Below are 20141 nucleotides of genomic sequence, written 5' to 3' on the forward strand. Positions count from 1 at the left end.
GTTGGTTGATTGATTGATTGATTGATTTTTTTGGTTGGATGGTTGGTTGGTTGATTGATTGATTTTTTTGGTTGGTTGGTTGGTTGGTTGGTTGATTGATTGATTGATTGATTGATTGATTGATTTTTTTGGTTGGTTGGTTGGTTGGTTGGTTGATTCATTGATTGATTTTTTTTGGTTGGTTGGTTGGTTGGTTGATTCATTGATTGATTTTTTTTGGTTGGTTGGTTGGTTGATTGATTCATTGATTGATTTTTTTTGGTTGGTTGGTTGATTGATTGATTGATTGATTTTTTTGGTTGGTTGGTTGGTTGATTGATTGATTAATTGTTTTTTTTGGTTGGTTGGTTGGTTGGTTGGTTGGTTGATGCTGTAGAACCATCCCATACATGTACCTCCATCATGGCACCGGGTAATCTGTTGTTCTTAGGATCAAACTTAGTTCAGGTGTTCCTGGGAGGTCAGGTGGTCAGTAGAGCTGGTTCCGAGGTGCCATTTAAACAGCACCTGGTCCAAATGGTCACTGCAGGCCTGCCTGTTCTTGCTCTTTAATAGGACCAAACCTTCATGATGAAGGTTCAGTTTAGGCAGTGGTGTTTGGGTTTGTGCTGGGTTCTGATGACTCCCTGATCTGGCTTCCAGGTCCAAACCTCTGCAGGACCCCGGTGCTTTGCTGAGCTCACCGAGATCAGCTCCAGCTTTGATTCGGCGATGGTGCGGTTGACTTCCCCCGGCCTGTCGTGTGGCTTTAGCCTCATCACAGAGCCGGGCTCTCATCCGGAGGCTGTCCGCTGTGATCCGTATGGAAACGCCGTCATCTGCCACATCACGGAGCTGCAGCCGGGAACTTTGTACCGGCTGATTGTGACATCCAGAAAGGATGGAGTGAGGAGCTACGGCTCTGTGCTCACAGGTAAGAACTCATCTGGGGGGTAATGCACCTCCTCTGAAGCTCAAAGTTTTCCTTTAGTTCCTGTGTTAATGAAACATTTACAGGTTCTGATCCATTAGAGGCTGAAAGGAAAATGAACATTTTCTGTAAGAAGGAAATCAATCATAAATGTCCATCCATTCATCCATTTTCTATACAACTTAATCCAACTGTCGGGTCCCAGGAACTGGAGCCTGTCCCAGGAACTGGAGCCTATCCCAGGGACTGGAGCCTGTCCCAGGGACTGGAGCCTGTCCCAGGGACTGGAGCCTGTCCCAGGAACTGGAGCCTATCCCAGGAACTGGAGCCTGTCCCAGGGACGGGAGCCTGTCCCAGGGACTGGAGCCTATCCCAGGGACTGGAGCCTGTCCCAGGAACTGGAGCCTATCCCAGGGACTGGAGCCTGTCCCAGGGACTGGAGCCTGTCCCAGGAACTGGAGCCTGTCCCAGGGACTGGAGCCTGTCCCAGGGACTGGAGCCTGTCCCAGGAACTGGAGCCTGTCCCAGGGACTGGAGCCTATCCCAGGGACTGGAGCCTATCCCAGGAACTGGAGCCTGTCCTAGGAACTGGAGCCTATCCCAGGGACTGGAGCCTGTCCCAGGAACTGGAGCCTATCCCAGGGACTGGAGCCTGTCCCAGGAACTGGAGCCTATCCCAGGGACTGGAGCCTGTCCCAGGAACTGGAGCCTGTCCCAGGGACTGGAGCCTGTCCCAGGGACTGGAGCCTGTCCCAGGAACTGGAGCCTGTCCCAGGGACTGGAGCCTGTCCCAGGAACTGGAGCCTGTCCCAGGGACTGGAGCCTGTCCCAGGAACTGGAGCCTATCCCAGGAACTGGAGCCTATCCCAGGGACTGGAGCCTATCCCAGGAACTGGAGCCTGTCCCAGGGACTGGAGCCTGTCCCAGGGACTGGAGCCTGTCCCAGGAACTGGAGCCTGTCCCAGGGACTGGAGCCTGTCCCAGGAACTGGAGCCTGTCCCAGGGACTGGAGCCTGTCCCAGGAACTGGAGCCTGTCCCAGGGACTGGAGCCTGTCCCAGGAACTGGAGCCTGTCCCAGGGACTGGAGCCTGTCCCAGGAACTGGAGCCTGTCCCAGGGACTGGAGCCTGTCCCAGGAACTGGAGCCTGTCCCAGGGACTGGAGCCTGTCCCAGGAACTGGAGCCTGTCCCAGCGGTCATTGGGCGAGGGGGGGGGGGGGTTCAGCCTGGACAGGCCGCCAGTCCATCACAGGGCAAACAACCACACTCACTCCTGAGGACAGTTTTAGAGACACCAGTTAACCTAACAGCAGTCGGAGGAACAATCCAAAATGTTCTTCCTCTAAATGTGATTTAATAAACCTCAGATTTGCAGCTTACATTTGACACCAGTTTATGGTTAGAATTAATGAGCTTCTTATGGGTGGGCACACATGTTACTATTGTTTTAGACTCTTATTATTTATCCGTTTCCGTCACAAAGTGCGGTGCGCTAATAGTCCCGCGCACCGATGGTCCGAACAGGATAAAAAGCCCATCGATCGGGAATAGTGTGCTATTATTTTTCTCTCATTACTCGAAAGGAACACCGGAAAAATGGGAAAAACTGGGAATTTTTTTTTTCCCTATGGAGAAATGCATTGAAAAGCACTAAACTCTGGAAAAATGGGAAAAACTGGGAAGTTTCCCTATGGAGAAATGCATTGAAAAGCACTAAACTCTGGAAAAATGGGAAAAACTGGGAAGTTTCCCTATGGAGAAATGCATTGAAAAGCACTAAACTCTGGAAAAATGGGAAAAACTGGGAAGTTTCCCTATGGAGAAATGCATTGAAAAGCACTAAACTCTGGAAAAATGGGAAAAACTGGGAAGTTTCCCTGTGGAGAAATGCATTGAAAAGCACTAAACTCTGGAAAAATGGGAAAAACTGGGAAGTTTCCCTATGGAGAAATGCATTGAAAAGCACTAAACTCTGGAAAAATGGGAAAAACTGGGAAGTTTCCCTGTGGAGAAATGCATTGAAAAGCACTAAACTCTGGAAAAATGGGAAAAACTGGGAAGTTTCCCTATGGAGAAATGCATTGAAAAGCACTAAACTCTGGAAAAATGGGAAAAACTGGGAAGTTTCCCTATGGAGAAATGCATTGAAAAGCACTAAACTCTGGAAAAATGGGAAAAACTGGGAAGTTTCCCTATGGAGAAATGCATTGAAAAGCACTAAACTCTGGAAAAATGGGAAAAACTGGGAAGTTTCCCTGTGGAGAAATGCATTGAAAAGCACTAAACTCTGGAAAAATGGGAAAAACTGGGAAGTTTCCCTATGGAGAAATGCATTGAAAAGCACTAAACTCTGGAAAAATGGGAAAAACTGGGAAGTTTCCCTATGGAGAAATGCATTGAAAAGCACTAAACTCTGGAAAAATGGGAAAAACTGGGAAGTTTCCCTATGGAGAAATGCATTGAAAAGCACTAAACTCTGGAAAAATGGGAAAAACTGGGAAGTTTCCCTGTGGAGAAATGCATTGAAAAGCACTAAACTCTGGAAAAATGGGAAAAACTGGGAAGTTTCCCTATGGAGAAATGCATTGAAAAGCACTAAACTCTGGAAAAATGGGAAAAACTGGGAAGTTTCCCTATGGAGAAATGCATTGAAAAGCACTAAACTCTGGAAAAATGGGAAAAACTGGGAAGTTTCCCTGTGGAGAAATGCATTGAAAAGCACTAAACTCTGGAAAAATGGGAAAAACTGGGAAGTTTCCCTATGGAGAAATGCATTGAAAAGCACTAAACTCTGGAAAAATGGGAAAAACTGGGAAGTTTCCCTATGGAGAAATGCATTGAAAAGCACTAAACTCTGGAAAAATGGGAAAAACTGGGAAGTTTCCCTATGGAGAAATGCATTGAAAAGCACTAAACTCTGGAAAAATGGGAAAAACTGGGAAGTTTCCCTATGGAGAAATGCATTGAAAAGCACTAAACTCTGGAAAAATGGGAAAAACTGGGAAGTTTCCCTATGGAGAAATGCATTGAAAAGCACTAAACTCTGGAAAATGGGAAAAACTGGGAAGTTTCCCTATGGAGAAATGCATTGAAAAGCACTAAACTCTGGAAAAATGGGAAAAACTGGGAAGTTTCCCTATGGAGAAATGCATTGAAAAGCACTAAACTCTGGAAAAATGGGAAAAACTGGGAAGTTTCCCTGTGGAGAAATGCATTGAAAAGCACTAAACTCTGGAAAAATGGGAAAAACTGGGAAGTTTCCCTATGGAGAAATGCATTGAAAAGCACTAAACTCTGGAAAAATGGGAAAAACTGGGAAGTTTCCCTATGGAGAAATGCATTGAAAAGCACTAAACTCTGGAAAAATGGGAAAAACTGGGAAGTTTCCCTATGGAGAAATGCATTGAAAAGCACTAAACTCTGGAAAAATGGGAAAAACTGGGAAGTTTCCCTATGGAGAAATGCATTGAAAAGCACTAAACTCTGGAAAAATGGGAAAAACTGGGAAGTTTCCCTATGGAGAAATGCATTGAAAAGCACTAAACTCTGGAAAAATGGGAAAAACTGGGAAGTTTCCCTATGGAGAAATGCATTGAAAAGCACTAAACTCTGGAAAAATGGGAAAAACTGGGAAGTTTCCCTATGGAGAAATGCATTGAAAAGCACTAAACTCTGGAAAAATGGGAAAAACTGGGAAGTTTCCCTATGGAGAAATGCATTGAAAAGCACTAAACTCTGGAAAAATGGGAAAAACTGGGAAGTTTCCCTATGGAGAAATGCATTGAAAAGCACTAAACTCTGGAAAATGGGAAAAACTGGGAAGTTTCCCTATGGAGAAATGCATTGAAAAGCACTAAACTCTGGAAAAATGGGAAAAACTGGGAAGTTTCCCTATGGAGAAATGCATTGAAAAGCACTAAACTCTGGAAAAATGGGAAAAACTGGGAAGTTTCCCTGTGGAGAAATGCATTGAAAAGCACTAAACTCTGGAAAAATGGGAAAAACTGGGAAGTTTCCCTATGGAGAAATGCATTGAAAAGCACTAAACTCTGGAAAAATGGGAAAAACTGGGAAGTTTCCCTATGGAGAAATGCATTGAAAAGCACTAAACTCTGGAAAAATGGGAAAAACTGGGAAGTTTCCCTATGGAGAAATGCATTGAAAAGCACTAAACTCTGGAAAAATGGGAAAAACTGGGAAGTTTCCCTATGGAGAAATGCATTGAAAAGCACTAAACTCTGGAAAAATGGGAAAAACTGGGAAGTTTCCCTATGGAGAAATGCATTGAAAAGCACTAAACTCTGGAAAATGGGAAAAACTGGGAAGTTTCCCTATGGAGAAATGCATTGAAAAGCACTAAACTCTGGAAAAATGGGAAAAACTGGGAAGTTTCCCTATGGAGAAATGCATTGAAAAGCACTAAACTCTGGAAAAATGGGAAAAACTGGGAAGTTTCCCTGTGGAGAAATGCATTGAAAAGCACTAAACTCTGGAAAAATGGGAAAAACTGGGAAGTTTCCCTATGGAGAAATGCATTGAAAAGCACTAAACTCTGGAAAAATGGGAAAAACTGGGAAGTTTCCCTATGGAGAAATGCATTGAAAAGCACTAAACTCATAACTCAGCCGTACGGCATCAGAGAAAGACTCAACTTTAACTGAACTAAAGGGTTTGTTGGTAGATTAAACAGACAAAACGTCTCTTGTCAAAAATATCTGCCTGACCGAGACTAATTTTACTTCTAAACGTAGGTATTTTGTCCTCTTTCACCCACATCACCCTCATTGAAATTGGCCTCACAGATTTCTCACCTGTGAGCGTCCTGTTCTAACACTGCTTATGAGGGCAGAGCCAAGATGGCCGCCCTGAGTCCACCTGAGTCCACCTGAGTCCATCTGAGTCCACCTGAGTCCATCTGAGTCCATCTGAGTCCAGCTGAGTCCACCTGAGTCCATCTGAGTCCACCTGAGACCACCTGAGTCCATCTGAGTCCATCTGAGTCCATCTGAGCCCACCTGAGTCCACCTGAGTCCATCTGAGACCATCTGAGTCCACCTGAGTCCATCTGAGTCCAGCTGAGTCCACCTGAGTCCACCTGAGTCCATCTGAGTCCATCTGAGTCCACCTGAGTCCATCTGAGTCCATCTGAGTCCACCTGAGTCCACCTGAGTCCACCTGAGACCATCTGAGTCCAGCTGAGTCCACCTGAGTCCACCTGAGTCCACCTGAGTCCATCTGAGTCCATCTGAGTCCACCTGAGTCCATCTGAGTCCATCTGAGTCCACCTGAGTCCATCTGAGTCCATCTGAGTCCACCTGAGTCCACCTGAGTCCACCTGAGACCATCTGAGTCCATCTGAGTCCACCTGAGTCCACCTGAGTCCACCTGAGTCCATCTGAGTCCATCTGAGACCATCTGAGTCCATCTGAGTCCACCTGAGTCCACCTGAGTCCACCTGAGACCATCTGAGTCCAGCTGAGTCCACCTGAGTCCATCTGAGTCCATCTGAGTCCATCTGAGTCCATCTGAGTCCACCTGAGTCCACCTGAGTCCACCTGAGACCATCTGAGTCCAGCTGAGTCCACCTGAGTCCATCTGAGTCCATCTGAGTCCACCTGAGTCCATCTGAGTCCATCTGAGTCCACCTGAGTCCAACTGAGACCACCTGAGACCACCTGAGTCCATCTGAGTCCATCTGAGACCATCTGAGTCCACCTGAGTCCATCTGAGTCCATCTGAGTCCATCTGAGTCCACCTGAGTCCATCTGAGTCCACCTGAGTCCACCTGAGTCCAACTGAGACCACCTGAGACCACCTGAGTCCATCTGAGTCCATCTGAGTCCATCTGAGTCCATCTGAGTCCACCTGAGTCCACCTGAGTCCAACTGAGACCACCTGAGACCATCTGAGTCCATCTGAGTCCACCTGAGTCCATCTGAGTCCATCTGAGTCCATCTGAGTCCACCTGAGTCCACCTGAGTCCACCTGAGTCCAACTGAGACCACCTGAGACCATCTGAGTCCATCTGAGTCCATCTGAGACCATCTGAGTCCACCTGAGTCCATCTGAGTCCATCTGAGTCCATCTGAGTCCACCTGAGTCCATCTGAGTCCACCTGAGTCCACCTGAGTCCAACTGAGACCACCTGAGACCACCTGAGTCCATCTGAGTCCACCTGAGTCCATCTGAGTCCATCTGAGTCCACCTGAGACCATCTGAGTCCATCTGAGTCCATCTGAGTCCACCTGAGTCCACCTGAGCCCATCTGAGTCCACCTGAGTCCACCTGAGTCCATCTGAGTCCATCTGAGTCCATCTGAGTCCACCTGAGTCCATCTGAGTCCATCTGAGTCCATCTGAGTCCACCTGAGTCCATCTGAGTCCACCTGAGTCCATCTGAGTCCATCTGAGTCCACCTGAGTCCATCTGAGTCCATCTGAGTCCACCTGAGTCCACCTGAGTCCATCTGAGTCCACCTGAGTCCATCTGAGTCCATCTGAGTCCACCTGAGCCCATCTGAGTCCACCTGAGTCCACCTGAGTCCATCTGAGTCCATCTGAGTCCATCTGAGTCCACCTGAGTCCATCTGAGTCCACCTGAGTCCATCTGAGTCCACCTGAGTCCATCTGAGTCCATCTGAGTCCACCTGAGTCCACCTGAGCCCATCTGAGTCCACCTGAGTCCACCTGAGTCCATCTGAGTCCATCTGAGTCCATCTGAGTCCACCTGAGTCCATCTGAGTCCATCTGAGTCCATCTGAGTCCACCTGAGTCCATCTGAGTCCACCTGAGTCCATCTGAGTCCATCTGAGTCCACCTGAGTCCATCTGAGTCCATCTGAGTCCACCTGAGTCCACCTGAGTCCATCTGAGTCCACCTGAGTCCATCTGAGTCCATCTGAGTCCACCTGAGCCCATCTGAGTCCACCTGAGTCCACCTGAGTCCATCTGAGTCCATCTGAGTCCATCTGAGTCCACCTGAGTCCATCTGAGTCCACCTGAGTCCATCTGAGTCCACCTGAGTCCATCTGAGTCCATCTGAGTCCACCTGAGTCCATCTGAGTCCATCTGAGTCCACCTGAGTCCACCTGAGTCCATCTGAGTCCACCTGAGTCCATCTGAGTCCACCTGAGTCCATCTGAGTCCATCTGAGTCCATCTGAGTCCATCTGAGTCCAGCTGAGTCCACCTGAGTCCAACTGAGACCACCTGAGACCATCTGAGTCCATCTGAGTCCATCTGAGACCATCTGAGTCCACCTGAGTCCATCTGAGTCCATCTGAGTCCATCTGAGTCCACCTGAGTCCATCTGAGTCCACCTGAGTCCACCTGAGTCCAACTGAGACCACCTGAGACCACCTGAGTCCATCTGAGTCCACCTGAGTCCATCTGAGTCCATCTGAGTCCACCTGAGACCATCTGAGTCCATCTGAGTCCATCTGAGTCCACCTGAGTCCATCTGAGTCCACCTGAGTCCATCTGAGTCCACCTGAGTCCATCTGAGTCCATCTGAGTCCACCTGAGTCCATCTGAGTCCATCTGAGTCCACCTGAGTCCACCTGAGTCCATCTGAGTCCACCTGAGTCCATCTGAGTCCACCTGAGTCCATCTGAGTCCATCTGAGTCCATCTGAATCCATCTGAGACCATCTGAGACCAGCTGAGTCCAGACGCCGTCTTTAAGCTACTTTAACGGTGATTCTGTGGTTATAAAATCAGGATTTTATTAGGGTTAGGGACCAGCTGAGTCCATCTGAGTGTTTCCATGCAGGAGGATTCAAACCCAGCTCATCTGGGGGTTCTGGTCCGGTTTGAAAAATGATTTCTGTCACTTTAACACCATCTTTTGTGTTGGGTGTCTCAGGCTGTGGTCGATGCCTCGGTGTGACTCGGGTCTCTGGGACCCGCTGCCCTTTGAGTGTTGGACATTTTGTCCTCAGTGCTGCTGACCTGCCAGCAGGAAGCAGAGGGTCTCCTCAGGGAGGAAACTGTTCCAGGACAGAGTTCAGCACTGAGAGTGGTTTTTGTGTTGGGGGTCGTTCCCCACATCCTGCCCCGCCCCTTCTGTATTTTCTGTTTCCTGTCTGGACTCACTCTGCTTCCAAGGTTTCATTAAAAGAAACAGCCCGCTGATCAATGTAGGGGCTTCAGCCGGGAACAAACCTACAGGGGACTCTGTGTGAAATCACTTCCTGTACTCTGTGACATCACTTCCTGTACTCTGTGACATCACTTCCTGTGAATAAAGGTTAGATGAAGAGGTTCTCTCAGAAAAAACACCCAAAAAGAACCTTTTTCTCTCCAGTTTAAGACAGAAAACCTCTGATTTCTGATGTTCTTCTAAGTCTGCTCAGCGGTTCTGACCCAGCAGCTCTGCAGAGGCTCTGTTAAACTGTGGTTCCTCAGCTTATTCTGTCCTGTGTATTCCCTACAGCGCCCTCTGCTGTGGACGGCCTGCAGGTGGCGCCCTCGTCCTCAGACGGCCTCAGTGTGTCCTGGCGGCCCGGCGGGGGTCAGAGGGAGAACTTCAGGGTTCTGCTGCAGAACCAGGCCGGAGTTCTGCTGAAGAACATCACTCTGAAGAACAGCACCACCTCTGCCGAGCTGGATGGCCTGCAGCCGGGGACCTTGTACGTCGTTACCGTGGTGACAGAGGCTGTCGGCTTGCAGAGCTCCTCCTCCACACAGGCCGTCACAAGTCAGTATTATGGGATGTTTTACAGCCTCAGACTTTTTCAGTGTTGGTCAGTATTATGGGTTTAATTCATCAAACTAATTTAAAACAACACAAGTTAAACTTACATGGTGTACAGTAAAATTTTATCAAATAACAGTAATAACCTGTAAATAACCTGTAAAAACAAACAGGATAACATAAAGGTGAAAGGCCTGAAAGTTTGAGCTTTTCTGTTTGAATCCTGGAACATCTGAGAACATGTGACTCGTCCACTTTAGTGTTTTAGTTGGAACTAAAGCTCCTCTTAAAGGTGACATATTGTGTAGAAATCCCTTCTTCCTGTTCCTGGCAGCATATATTATGGCGTCTGAAGTCACCAGCAGGTGTAAAACTCCCCAAAAACACAACCCTGGTGTTTTACTGTTGATGAGAAAAGCATCGTTTGCTAGCATCTGCTGCTAACTTACAGCTAACTGCTAAACTATTTCCCCCTGGGATCAATAGAGTAACTACCTATATCTATATAGAGAGCTGCAGTGTTTTTGGTGTGTTGAATAGCTTCATTTTACCTGTGTTACTACATTAAATTACACAGCAAATGTAAAGGTGTGGATGGCAGGTAACGTACGTAAACACACCGTAACTCTCCACAGCAGCATGGCTGTGTGTCAGAAAGTAATCCTCAAATTACCTCAAAGTCAAGCAAAGGCTGCCATGAATCTCTAGTTTTTACTTTTTAGACAGATTGTTAAATCCTCTGCAAAGCAGAGGAAAGAAATCATATTTGTCTTAAAAATTAACCAAGGAAAAAACAGGTTGGGGCCCAGGATGGAGCCCTGAGGAGCCCCTCATTTGAGTGTGGACTCTGTAACTGTACCCTGAGCTCCTCCCTACTGATGACATCACTGGATGGTGAAAGAGAAACGCTGTGATTGGTCAGGGATCAAACAGCATTCAGGCCTGAGTGGGCGAGGAGTCCTGCTCGCCAGAATCTGACCACATAACAACAAAGAGCTTTGGTTTCGGAGGATGTGGGCAACTTTTATGATTTCCTAGTTTCCTGTTCCTCAGCCTGGTGAGGAAAGGTCAGAAAGCTGACCAATCAGAGTAGCCCGAGGGGCCTGAACTGCACCATGTTCAGTCTGTTCAGTGACTCCTGAAGTCGTGTTTGAGATGGCGTGCAGCTGGTTGTTTCCAGTATATTTCAGGCTCCTTTGACCTCATCCGTCCTCTGACTGTTGACCCTCTCCACCCAAAACCACCATCAGCTCAGTAAATCTGTTCCCAGCTGGAACAGAAAGGCCTCACTGTACCTGGCTGAGGTCCCTGAGGGTGGTTACAGGTTTCAGGTAACTCAGCTGGTTGTGTTAAAGTGAAGAAAACATGATGAAGATGTGAATAGTAAGGTGCACCTTCCTCCTCCTCAGTCCCAGACGCCGTGTCAGATCTGATTCTGGATAATGACGGCAGCTCAGAGCGCCTCCGGGCTTCCTGGACACCGGCGAGGGGGGGGGTGGACATGTACCAGGTGACCCTGTGGGCTTCAGGATCGACCCCACAGCGACACAACGTGGCCCCCAACACCACCCAGGTGGTGTTTGAGGGTCTTGTCCCCGGACGCAGCTACTGGCTGTCAGTCAGCTCCTCCGCTGGGGGTCAGAGTTCAGAGAGCAGAACCACAGGCAGAACAGGTGAGTCCAGTTCATCAGAACCACTGCTTAGTTTATTAAACTCCACAACGGGGTAAGCTGTGGTGGGACTTGGCAAAGAGTTAGGACCCGGATGCAGATATTTATAAAGAAAAACGTCATTTCTGTTTCTGTATTTATCAGACGCTTTTATCCAAAGAGACTTACAGATGAAGATATAACAGCTTTATAAAAAGCTAACAATAAGCTAACAAAAAGCTAACAAAAAGCTAACAATAAGCTAACAAAAAGCTAACAATAAGCTAACAATAAGCTAACAAAAAGCTAACAATAAGCTAACAAAAAGCTAACAATAAGCTAACAATAAGCTAACAATAAGCTAACAAAAAGCTAACAAAAAGCTCCATAGAAGGAACCCAGGAGTCCGACTCTGTCAGAGGGGACAGAGTAGAGATAGGGTGCAGGCATAGAAGGAAGTGCAGAAAGATAAAGTGCAGAGATAGAGGGGGTAGGGAAGCACAAGGTAAGTGCTGGGATAGGAGATGCTCTCTGAAGAGCTGGGTTTTCAGGAGCTTCTTGAAGATAGACAGGGACGCCCCTGTTCTGGTAGCGCTCGGTAGGTCATTCCACCATCGTGGGACGACACATGAACAGAGTTTGGATTGTCTTAGGCGTGGTGTAGGAGCTGCTAGACGACAATCCTGGGACCAACGGAGGGACCCAGTTGGGACAGAAGCCTTTGCAAGAGCATTCAAGTAGATGGAGCCGTTCCATTAAGCTCTTTGTAGCTAACATCAGGGACTTGGATCTGATGCTAAGGGCAGCCAGAGGAGCTCAATGAACAGAGGGGGGACGTGTTCTTTTAGGCTGATCCAAGACCAGACGCACCGCCGCGTTCTGGACCATCTGCAGAGGTTTCACAGGCTGGAGACCAGTTAGGAAACCAGTTAGGAGACCAGTTAGGAGACCAGTTAGGAAACCAGTTAGGAGACCAGTTAGGAGACCAGTTAGGAAACCAGTTAGGAGACCAGTTAGGAAACCAGTTAGGAAACCAGTTAGGAAACCAGTTAGGAGAGCAGTTAGGAAACCAGTTAGGAAACCAGTTAGGAGACCCGTTAGGAAACCAGTTAGGAAACCAGTTAGGAAACCAGTTAGGAGACCAGTTAGGAGAGCAGTTAGGAAACCAGTTAGGAAACCAGTTAGGAGAGCAGTTAGGAAACCAGTTAGGAAACTAGTTAGGAGACCCGTTAGGAAACCAGTTAGGAAACCAGTTAGGAAACCAGTTAGGAGAGCAGTTAGGAAACCAGTTAGGAAACCAGTTAGGAAACCAGTTAGGAGAGCAGTTAGGAGACCAGTTAGGAGACCAGTTAGGAGAGCAGTTAGGAAACCAGTTAGGAAACCAGTTAGGAGACCCGTTAGGAAACCAGTTAGGAAACCAGTTAGGAAACCAGTTAGGAGACCAGTTAGGAGAGCAGTTAGGAAACCAGTTAGGAAACCAGTTAGGAGACCAGTTAGGAGAGCAGTTAGGAAACCAGTTAGGAAACCAGTTAGGAAACCAGTTAGGAGACCAGTTAGGAAACCAGTTAGGAGACCAGTTAGGAAACCAGTTAGGAGACCAGTTAGGAAACCAGTTAGGAGACCAGTTAGGAAACCAGTTAGGAAACCAGTTAGGAAACCAGTTAGGAGACCAGTTAGGAGACCAGTTAGGAGACCAGTTAGGAAACCAGTTAGGAAACCAGTTAGGAGACCAGTTAGGAGACCAGTTAGGAAACCAGTTAGGAGACCAGTTAGGAAACCAGTTAGGAAACCAGTTAGGAAACCAGTTAGGAGACCAGTTAGGAAACCAGTTAGGAGACCAGTTAGGAGACCAGTTAGGAGACCAGTTAGGAAACCAGTTAGGAAACCAGTTAGGAGACCAGTTAGGAGACCAGTTAGGAGACCAGTTAGGAAACCAGTTAGGAGACCAGTTAGGAAACCAGTTAGGAAACCAGTTAGGAGACCCGTTAGGAAACCAGTTAGGAAACCAGTTAGGAGACCAGTTAGGAAACCAGTTAGGAGACCAGTTAGGAGACCAGTTAGGAAACCAGTTAGGAGAGCAGTTAGGAAACCAGTTAGGAAACCAGTTAGGAAACCAGTTAGGAGACCAGTTAGGAAACCAGTTAGGAGACCAGTTAGGAAACCAGTTAGGAGACCAGTTAGGAAACCAGTTAGGAAACCAGTTAGGAAACCAGTTAGGAAACCAGTTAGGAGACCAGTTAGGAGACCAGTTAGGAGACCAGTTAGGAAACCAGTTAGGAAACCAGTTAGGAGACCAGTTAGGAGACCAGTTAGGAGACCAGTTAGGAAACCAGTTAGGAAACCAGTTAGGAGAGCAGTTAGGAAACCAGTTAGGAGACCAGTTAGGAGAGCAGTTAGGAGAGCAGTTAGGAGACCAGTTAGGAGACCAGTTAGGAAACCAGTTAGGAAACCAGTTAGGAGACCAGTTAGGAAACCAGTTAGGAGACCAGTTAGGAGACAAGTTAGGAGACCAGTTAGGAAACCAGTTAGGAAACCAGTTAGGAGACCAGTTAGGAGACCAGTTAGGAGACCAGTTAGGAAACCAGTTAGGAAACCAGTTAGGAGACCAGTTAGGAGACCAGTTAGGAAACCAGTTAGGAGACCAGTTAGGAGAGCAGTTAGGAGACCAGTTAGGAGACCAGTTAGGAGACCAGTTAGGAAACCAGTTAGGAGACCAGTTAGGAGAGCAGTTAGGAAACCAGTTAGGAGACCAGTTAGGAGACCAGTTAGGAGAGCAGTTAGGAGACCAGTTAGGAGACCAGTTAGGAAACCAGTTAGGAAACCAGTTAGGAGACCAGTTAGGAAACCAGTTAGGAGACCAGTTAGGAGACCAGTTAGGAGACCAGTTAGGAAACCAGTTAGGAGAGCAGTTAGGAGACCAGTTAGGAGAGCAGTTAGGAGAGCAGTTAGGAAACCAGTTAGGAGAGCAGTTAGGAGAGCAGTTAGGAAACCAGTTAGGAGAGCAGTTAGGAGAGCAGTTAGGAAACCAGTTAGGAGACCAGTTAGGAGACCAGTTAGGAAACCAGTTAGGAAACCATTTAGGAGACCAGTTAGGAGAGCAGTTAGGAGGGCAGTTAGGAAACCAGTTAGGAGAGCAGTTAGGAGACCAGTTAGGAGACCAGTTAGGAAACCAGTTAGGAAACCAGTTAGGAGACCAGTTAGGAGACCAGTTAGGAAACCAGTTAGGAAACCAGTTAGGAGACCAGTTAGGAGACCAGTTAGGAGAGCAGTTAGGAAATCAGTTAGGAGAGCAGTTAGGAAACCAGTTAGGAAACCAGTTAGGAGACCAGTTAGGAGACCAGTTAGGAAACCAGTTAGGAGACCAGTTAGGAGAACAGTTAGGAAACCAGTTAGGAAACCAGTTAGGAGACCAGTTAGGAGACCAGTTAGGAAACCAGTTAGGAGACCAGTTAGGAGACCAGTTAGGAGACCAGTTAGGAGACCAGTTAGGAAACCAGTTAGGAAACCAGTTAGGAGACCAGTTAGGAGACCAGTTAGGAAACCAGTTAGGAGACCAGTTAGGAGACCAGTTAGGAAACCAGTTAGGAGACCAGTTAGGAGAGCAGTTAGGAGAGCAGTTAGGAGACCAGTTAGGAGACCAGTTAGGAGACCAGTTAGGAAACCAGTTAGGAAACCAGTTAGGAGACCAGTTAGGAGACCAGTTAGGAAACCAGTTAGGAGACCAGTTAGGAGACCAGTTAGGAAACCAGTTAGGAGACCAGTTAGGAGACCAGTTAGGAAACCAGTTAGGAAACCAGTTAGGAGACCAGTTAGGAAACCAGTTAGGAGAGCAGTTAGGAGAGCAGTTAGGAAACCAGTTAGGAGAGCAGTTAGGAGAGCATTTAGGAAACCAGTTAGGAGAGCAGTTAGGAAACCAGTTAGGAGACCAGTTAGGAGACCAGTTAGGAAACCAGTTAGGAGACCAGTTAGGAGAGCAGTTAGGAGACCAGTTAGGAGACCAGTTAGGAAACCAGTTAGGAGACCAGTTAGGAAACCAGTTAGGAGACCAGTTAGGAAACCAGTTAGGAAACCAGTTAGGAAACCAGTTAGGAGACCAGTTAGGAAACCATTTAGGAGACCATTTAGGAGACCAGTTAGGAGACCAGTTAGGAAACCAGTTAGGAAACCAGTTAGGAGACCAGTTAGGAGACCAGTTAGGAGAGCAGTTAGGAAATCAGTTAGGAGAGCAGTTAGGAAACCAGTTAGGAAACCAGTTAGGAGACCAGTTAGGAGACCAGTTAGGAAACCAGTTAGGAAACCAGTTAGGAGAGCAGTTAGGAAACCAGTTAGGAAACCAGTTAGGAGACCAGTTAGGAGACCAGTTAGGAAACCAGTTAGGAGACCAGTTAGGAGACCAGTTAGGAAACCAGTTAGGAAACCAGTTAGGAGACCAGTTAGGAGAGCAGTTAGGAAACCAGTTAGGAGACCAGTTAGGAGAACAGTTAGGAAACCAGTTAGGAAACCAGTTAGGAGACCAGTTAGGAGACCAGTTAGGAAACCAGTTAGGAGACCAGTTAGGAGACCAGTTAGGAGACCAGTTAGGAAACCAGTTAGGAAACCAGTTAGGAGACTAGTTAGGAGACCAGTTAGGAGAGCAGTTAGGAAACCAGTTAGGAGAGCAGTTAGGAGAGCAGTTAGGAAACCAGTTAGGAGAGCAGTTAGGAGAGCAGTTAGGAAACCAGTTAGGAGACCAGTTAGAAAACCAGTTAGGAAACCAGTTAGGAAACCAGTTAGGAGACCAGTTAGGAGACCAGTTAGGAGAGCAGTTAGGAAACCAGTTAGGAGAGCAGTTAGGAGAGCAGTTAGGAAACCAGTTAGGAGAGCAGTTAGGAGAGCAGTTAGGAAACCAGTTAGGAGACCAGTTAGGAGAGCAGTTAGGAAACCAGTTAGGAAACCATTTAGGAGAGCAGTTAGGAGAGCAGTTAGGAGAGCAGTTAGGAAACCAGTTAGGAGAGCAGTTAGGAGACCAGTTAGGAGACCAGTTAGGAGACCAGTTAGGAAACCAGTTAGGAAACCAGTTAGGAGACCAGTTAGGAGACCAGTTAGGAAACCAGTTAGGAGACCAGTTAGGAGACCAGTTAGGAAACCAGTTAGGAGACCAGTTAGGAGACCAGTTAGGAGAGCAGTTAGGAGACCAGTTAGGAGACCAGTTAGGAGACCAGTTAGGAAACCAGTTAGGAAACCAGTTAGGAGACCAGTTAGGAGACCAGTTAGGAGACCAGTTAGGAAACCAGTTAGGAGACCAGTTAGGAGACCAGTTAGCAGACCAGTTAGGAAACCAGTTAGGAGACCAGTTAGGAAACCAGTTAGGAGACCAGTTAGGAGAGCAGTTAGGAAACCATTTAGGAGACCAGTTAGGAGACCAGTTAGGAGAGCAGTTAGGAGACCAGTTAGGAGACCAGTTAGGAGACCAGTTAGGAGACCAGTTAGGAGAGCAGTTAGGAAACTAGTTAGGAGACCAGTTAGGAGACCAGTTAGGAGACCAGTTAGGAGAGCAGTTAGGAGACCAGTTAGGAGACCAGTTAGGAAACCAGTTAGGAGACCAGTTAGGAAACCAGTTAGGATACCAGTTAGGAGAGCAGTTAGGAGACCAGTTAGGAGAGCAGTTAGGAGAGCAGTTAGGAAACCAGTTAGGAGAGCAGTTAGGAGAGCAGTTAGGAGAGCAGTTAGGAAACCAGTTAGGAGACCAGTTAGGAGACCAGTTAGGAGAGCAGTTAGGAAACCAGTTAGGAGACCAGTTAGGAGAGCAGTTAGGAGAGCAGTTAGGAAACCAGTTAGGAGAGCAGTTAGGAGACCAGTTAGGAGACCAGTTAGGAGAGCAGTTAGGAGACCAGTTAGGAAACCAGTTAGGAGACCAGTTAGGAAACCAGTTAGGATACCAGTTAGGAGAGCAGTTAGGAGACCAGTTAGGAGAGCAGTTAGGAGAGCAGTTAGGAAACCAGTTAGGAGAGCAGTTAGGAGAGCAGTTAGGAGAGCAGTTAGGAAACCAGTTAGGAGAGCAGTTAGGAGAGCAGTTAGGAGAGCAGTTAGGAAACCAGTTAGGAAACCAGTTAGGAGACCAGTTAGGAGAGCAGTTAGGAGAGCAGTTAGGAGAGCAGTTAGGAAACCAGTTAGGAGACCAGTTAGGAGAGCAGTTAGGAGACCAGTTAGGAAACCAGTTAGGAGACCAGTTAGGAGACCAGTTAGGAGAGCATTGCAGGAGTCCAGGTGGGAGATGAACCATGGCCTGCAGCAGGAGCTGGGGGGCATGTTGGGATAAATGTTAATGTTTCTGTTCTTAAGCTCTCACTTCTATTCAATTCAAATGGTGGAGATGTAACAGGAAGTTAGACAACATGAATGATAATAATGGTGAGAATCTGGCAATGAAACCTGGAAACTAAATACTGTGATAAATAGGTGACGAGGATAAAGTGCAAGAAACTAAATACTAAACAGAAACCTGAAGCCATGACAGAGAAATCAGAAACACAAAAAACCCACAGACCCATTAGATGCTAAATCCAGAGGATAGAAAAGCATTTTCAGCTCATTTTTAATGGTATCAGACAGGAGAATTCTGATGTTTACTCACCCCTAACCCTGCAGTTCCCTCTGAGTCTCAGCAGTCCAACTGATCGTCTCCTGCTGTTTCAGTACCAGACCCGGTCTCAGCTCTGTCCATGTCCAGCAGCAGCATGCTGCGGCTCAGCTGGACGCCCCCCAGAGGTGACTGGGAGAACTACAGCGTCCTGCTGATGAACAACTCGGAGGTTCTGCTGAACCGGACCATCAGTAAGCAGAGCAGGCAGCTCCTCCTCTCCATCACCAGCCTGGGCCTGGTGCCGGGACGTCTCTACACCGCAGAGCTCGCTGTGCACAGCGGCCTTCTGGTTAACAGGAACCGGTGCAGCAGCCGACTGGGTCAGTGAGCATTTCAGCTGCTTTTCTTTGATTTTAACCCTTTAAAAGGATACCCAAACCACCCAGTTCAGTTTTATCCATAAAGGACTGATTCACAGCAGGGATCTGAGGTCACTTTACAGAGAAGAACCTTTCCTCTGAGCAGCAGGAGAGGAAACGCTGCCTCAGAACCAGGAAGTAAACGCTGCCTCAGAACCAGGAAGTAAACGCTGCCTCAGAACCAGGAAGTAAACGCTGCCTCAGAACCAGGAAGTAAACGCTGCCTCAGAACCAGGAAGTAAACCTGTGTTTGTGACACAGAGCAGAAGGATTCAGCTCCATGTTTCCCATCCACTCTGCTCTTAACCACATCTGTAAACATCTGGAACAGAGGAGACCAGCTGCCGGACCTTTGGGAGAGGAATGTTGTCCCATTTCTGTCTGATAGAAGATTCTAGCAGGTCAGTCCAGCAGCCGGACTCTTGAAACATCTGGACTGCAGCAGGTCAGTCCAGCAGCCGGACTCTTGAAACATCTGGACTGTAGCAGGTCAGTCCAGCAGCCGGACTCTTGAAACATCTGGACTGCAGCAGGTCAGTCCAGCAGCCGGACTCTTGAAACATCTGGACTGTAGCTGAAGGAACACGATGGAAACATCTGGAGCAGCTTTCACTGAGTGTTTCTGCTGCAGGTTCTGGGTCTGGTTCTGTTTTATAAAGAGAAGGAGGTCAGAGAAGATGCTGAGAATCACTTCTTTGTTTCTGTTAATTAAAGATTCAAACTGACAGACAAATATCCTTTTAAAGCTTTATAAAAAAGGAAAGTTTTAAACCTAATCTTAGAGGTGGAGAGGGTGTCTGCCTCCTTTAACCCAAACTGGTAGCTGGTTCTGACCCAGCAGGTGAGAGAAGAACCTGTTAACTGAAGGCTGTAGGAAGCTCTATGACCGTAGGTGAAATGCACTGTGGGAGTTGTAGTCCTCGGCTCTCCCTCACTGTTTCGGGTCAGATCATCCTGCAGGTTCTGCAGAACCCTCACAGTCCTGAAGCATTAACTGGAGACCCCCGGGTTCTGTGTTCAGATGCTAATGGGTCCCTTGTCCCGCTCCCTCAGCCCCGCGGTCCGTGCAGCAGCTGCTTGTCCGTCAGGCCGATGAGACGTCACTGAGTGTGAGGTGGAACCGACCCGTCGGACAGTGGGACGCCTTCACGGCGCTGCTCACCGAGGCGGACCCCCCCTCCACCGCGTCCCAGAGGACCCTCAGCTGGGGGGCAACAGAGTGCACCTTTCTCAGCCTGACCCCAGGACGCCGCTACACTGTTACTGTGACGACCAACAGCGGCAACCTGAGCAGCTCCGCCTCTCTGAAGGCATGGACCGGTATGTTCTGGTTGTTCTGGTTGAGTCTGGGTCACAGAGGGTGGAGATGATTGATTAACTCACCGTAACTGCTCCATGTTCTGTAACCTCTGTCCCTCAGCTCCGGCTCAGGTCCGCTGGCTGCAGGTCTCTAACAGCGGCGCCACCGACAGCCTGCAGGCGCAGTGGGAACCGGCCTCCGGGTATCTGGACTCGTACCGGGTCCTGCTGGTCCACGACAGCAGCATCATCAAAAATGAGAGCGTGGCGGCTGACACTAGCAGCGTCAGCTTCCAGGCTCTGAGACCGGGGGCCCTGTACACGGTGGTGGTCACCACCATCAGAGCCGGACTCACCTCCAGACAGGCTGTGGCAGAGGGCCGCACAGGTGAGTTCACCTGGTTCACCTGGCAGAACCACAGTTAGAACCAGGATCTGTTCCTCCTGCCTGAAATAGGCCTGTGATTGGTCATCTGGTGGCAGAAAACCAAGGTTCTGTTCCACCGAGCAGGTCAGAGTCTCTGGTTCTCAGCAGCATGAGACTGGTTCTACCATCCGACTGTTGTTGGTTAGTTAAACCACATAACCGGCGTCATGTTTTTGGTTAGTTAA

At 48.1% G+C, this 20141-nt stretch overlaps 1 protein-coding gene across 3 annotated transcripts in view; it reads left to right on the forward strand.

Moving 5' to 3' along the window:
• LOC140307783 (receptor-type tyrosine-protein phosphatase beta-like) overlaps positions 1 to 20141 on the forward strand; it is a 66123-nt gene that overhangs the window by 3460 nt on the left and 42522 nt on the right. For all 3 annotated transcript variants that reach the window (XM_072386793.1, XM_072386791.1, XM_072386792.1), the window contains exons 2-7: positions 643 to 913; positions 9340 to 9603; positions 11010 to 11273; positions 17925 to 18191; positions 19284 to 19550; positions 19651 to 19917. In XM_072386793.1, coding sequence (XP_072242894.1) covers positions 712 to 913; positions 9340 to 9603; positions 11010 to 11273; positions 17925 to 18191; positions 19284 to 19550; positions 19651 to 19917 — 1531 coding nt within the window. In that variant the 5' untranslated portion in view covers positions 643 to 711. The remainder of the gene's footprint in view (positions 1 to 642; positions 914 to 9339; positions 9604 to 11009; positions 11274 to 17924; positions 18192 to 19283; positions 19551 to 19650; positions 19918 to 20141) is intronic.

This window comes from Leuresthes tenuis, unplaced genomic scaffold (genome assembly GCF_036924035.1).
Source record: "Leuresthes tenuis unplaced genomic scaffold, fLeuTen1.0.hap1 SCAF_5, whole genome shotgun sequence".
Classification (NCBI taxonomy): Eukaryota; Metazoa; Chordata; class Actinopteri; order Atheriniformes; family Atherinopsidae; genus Leuresthes; species Leuresthes tenuis.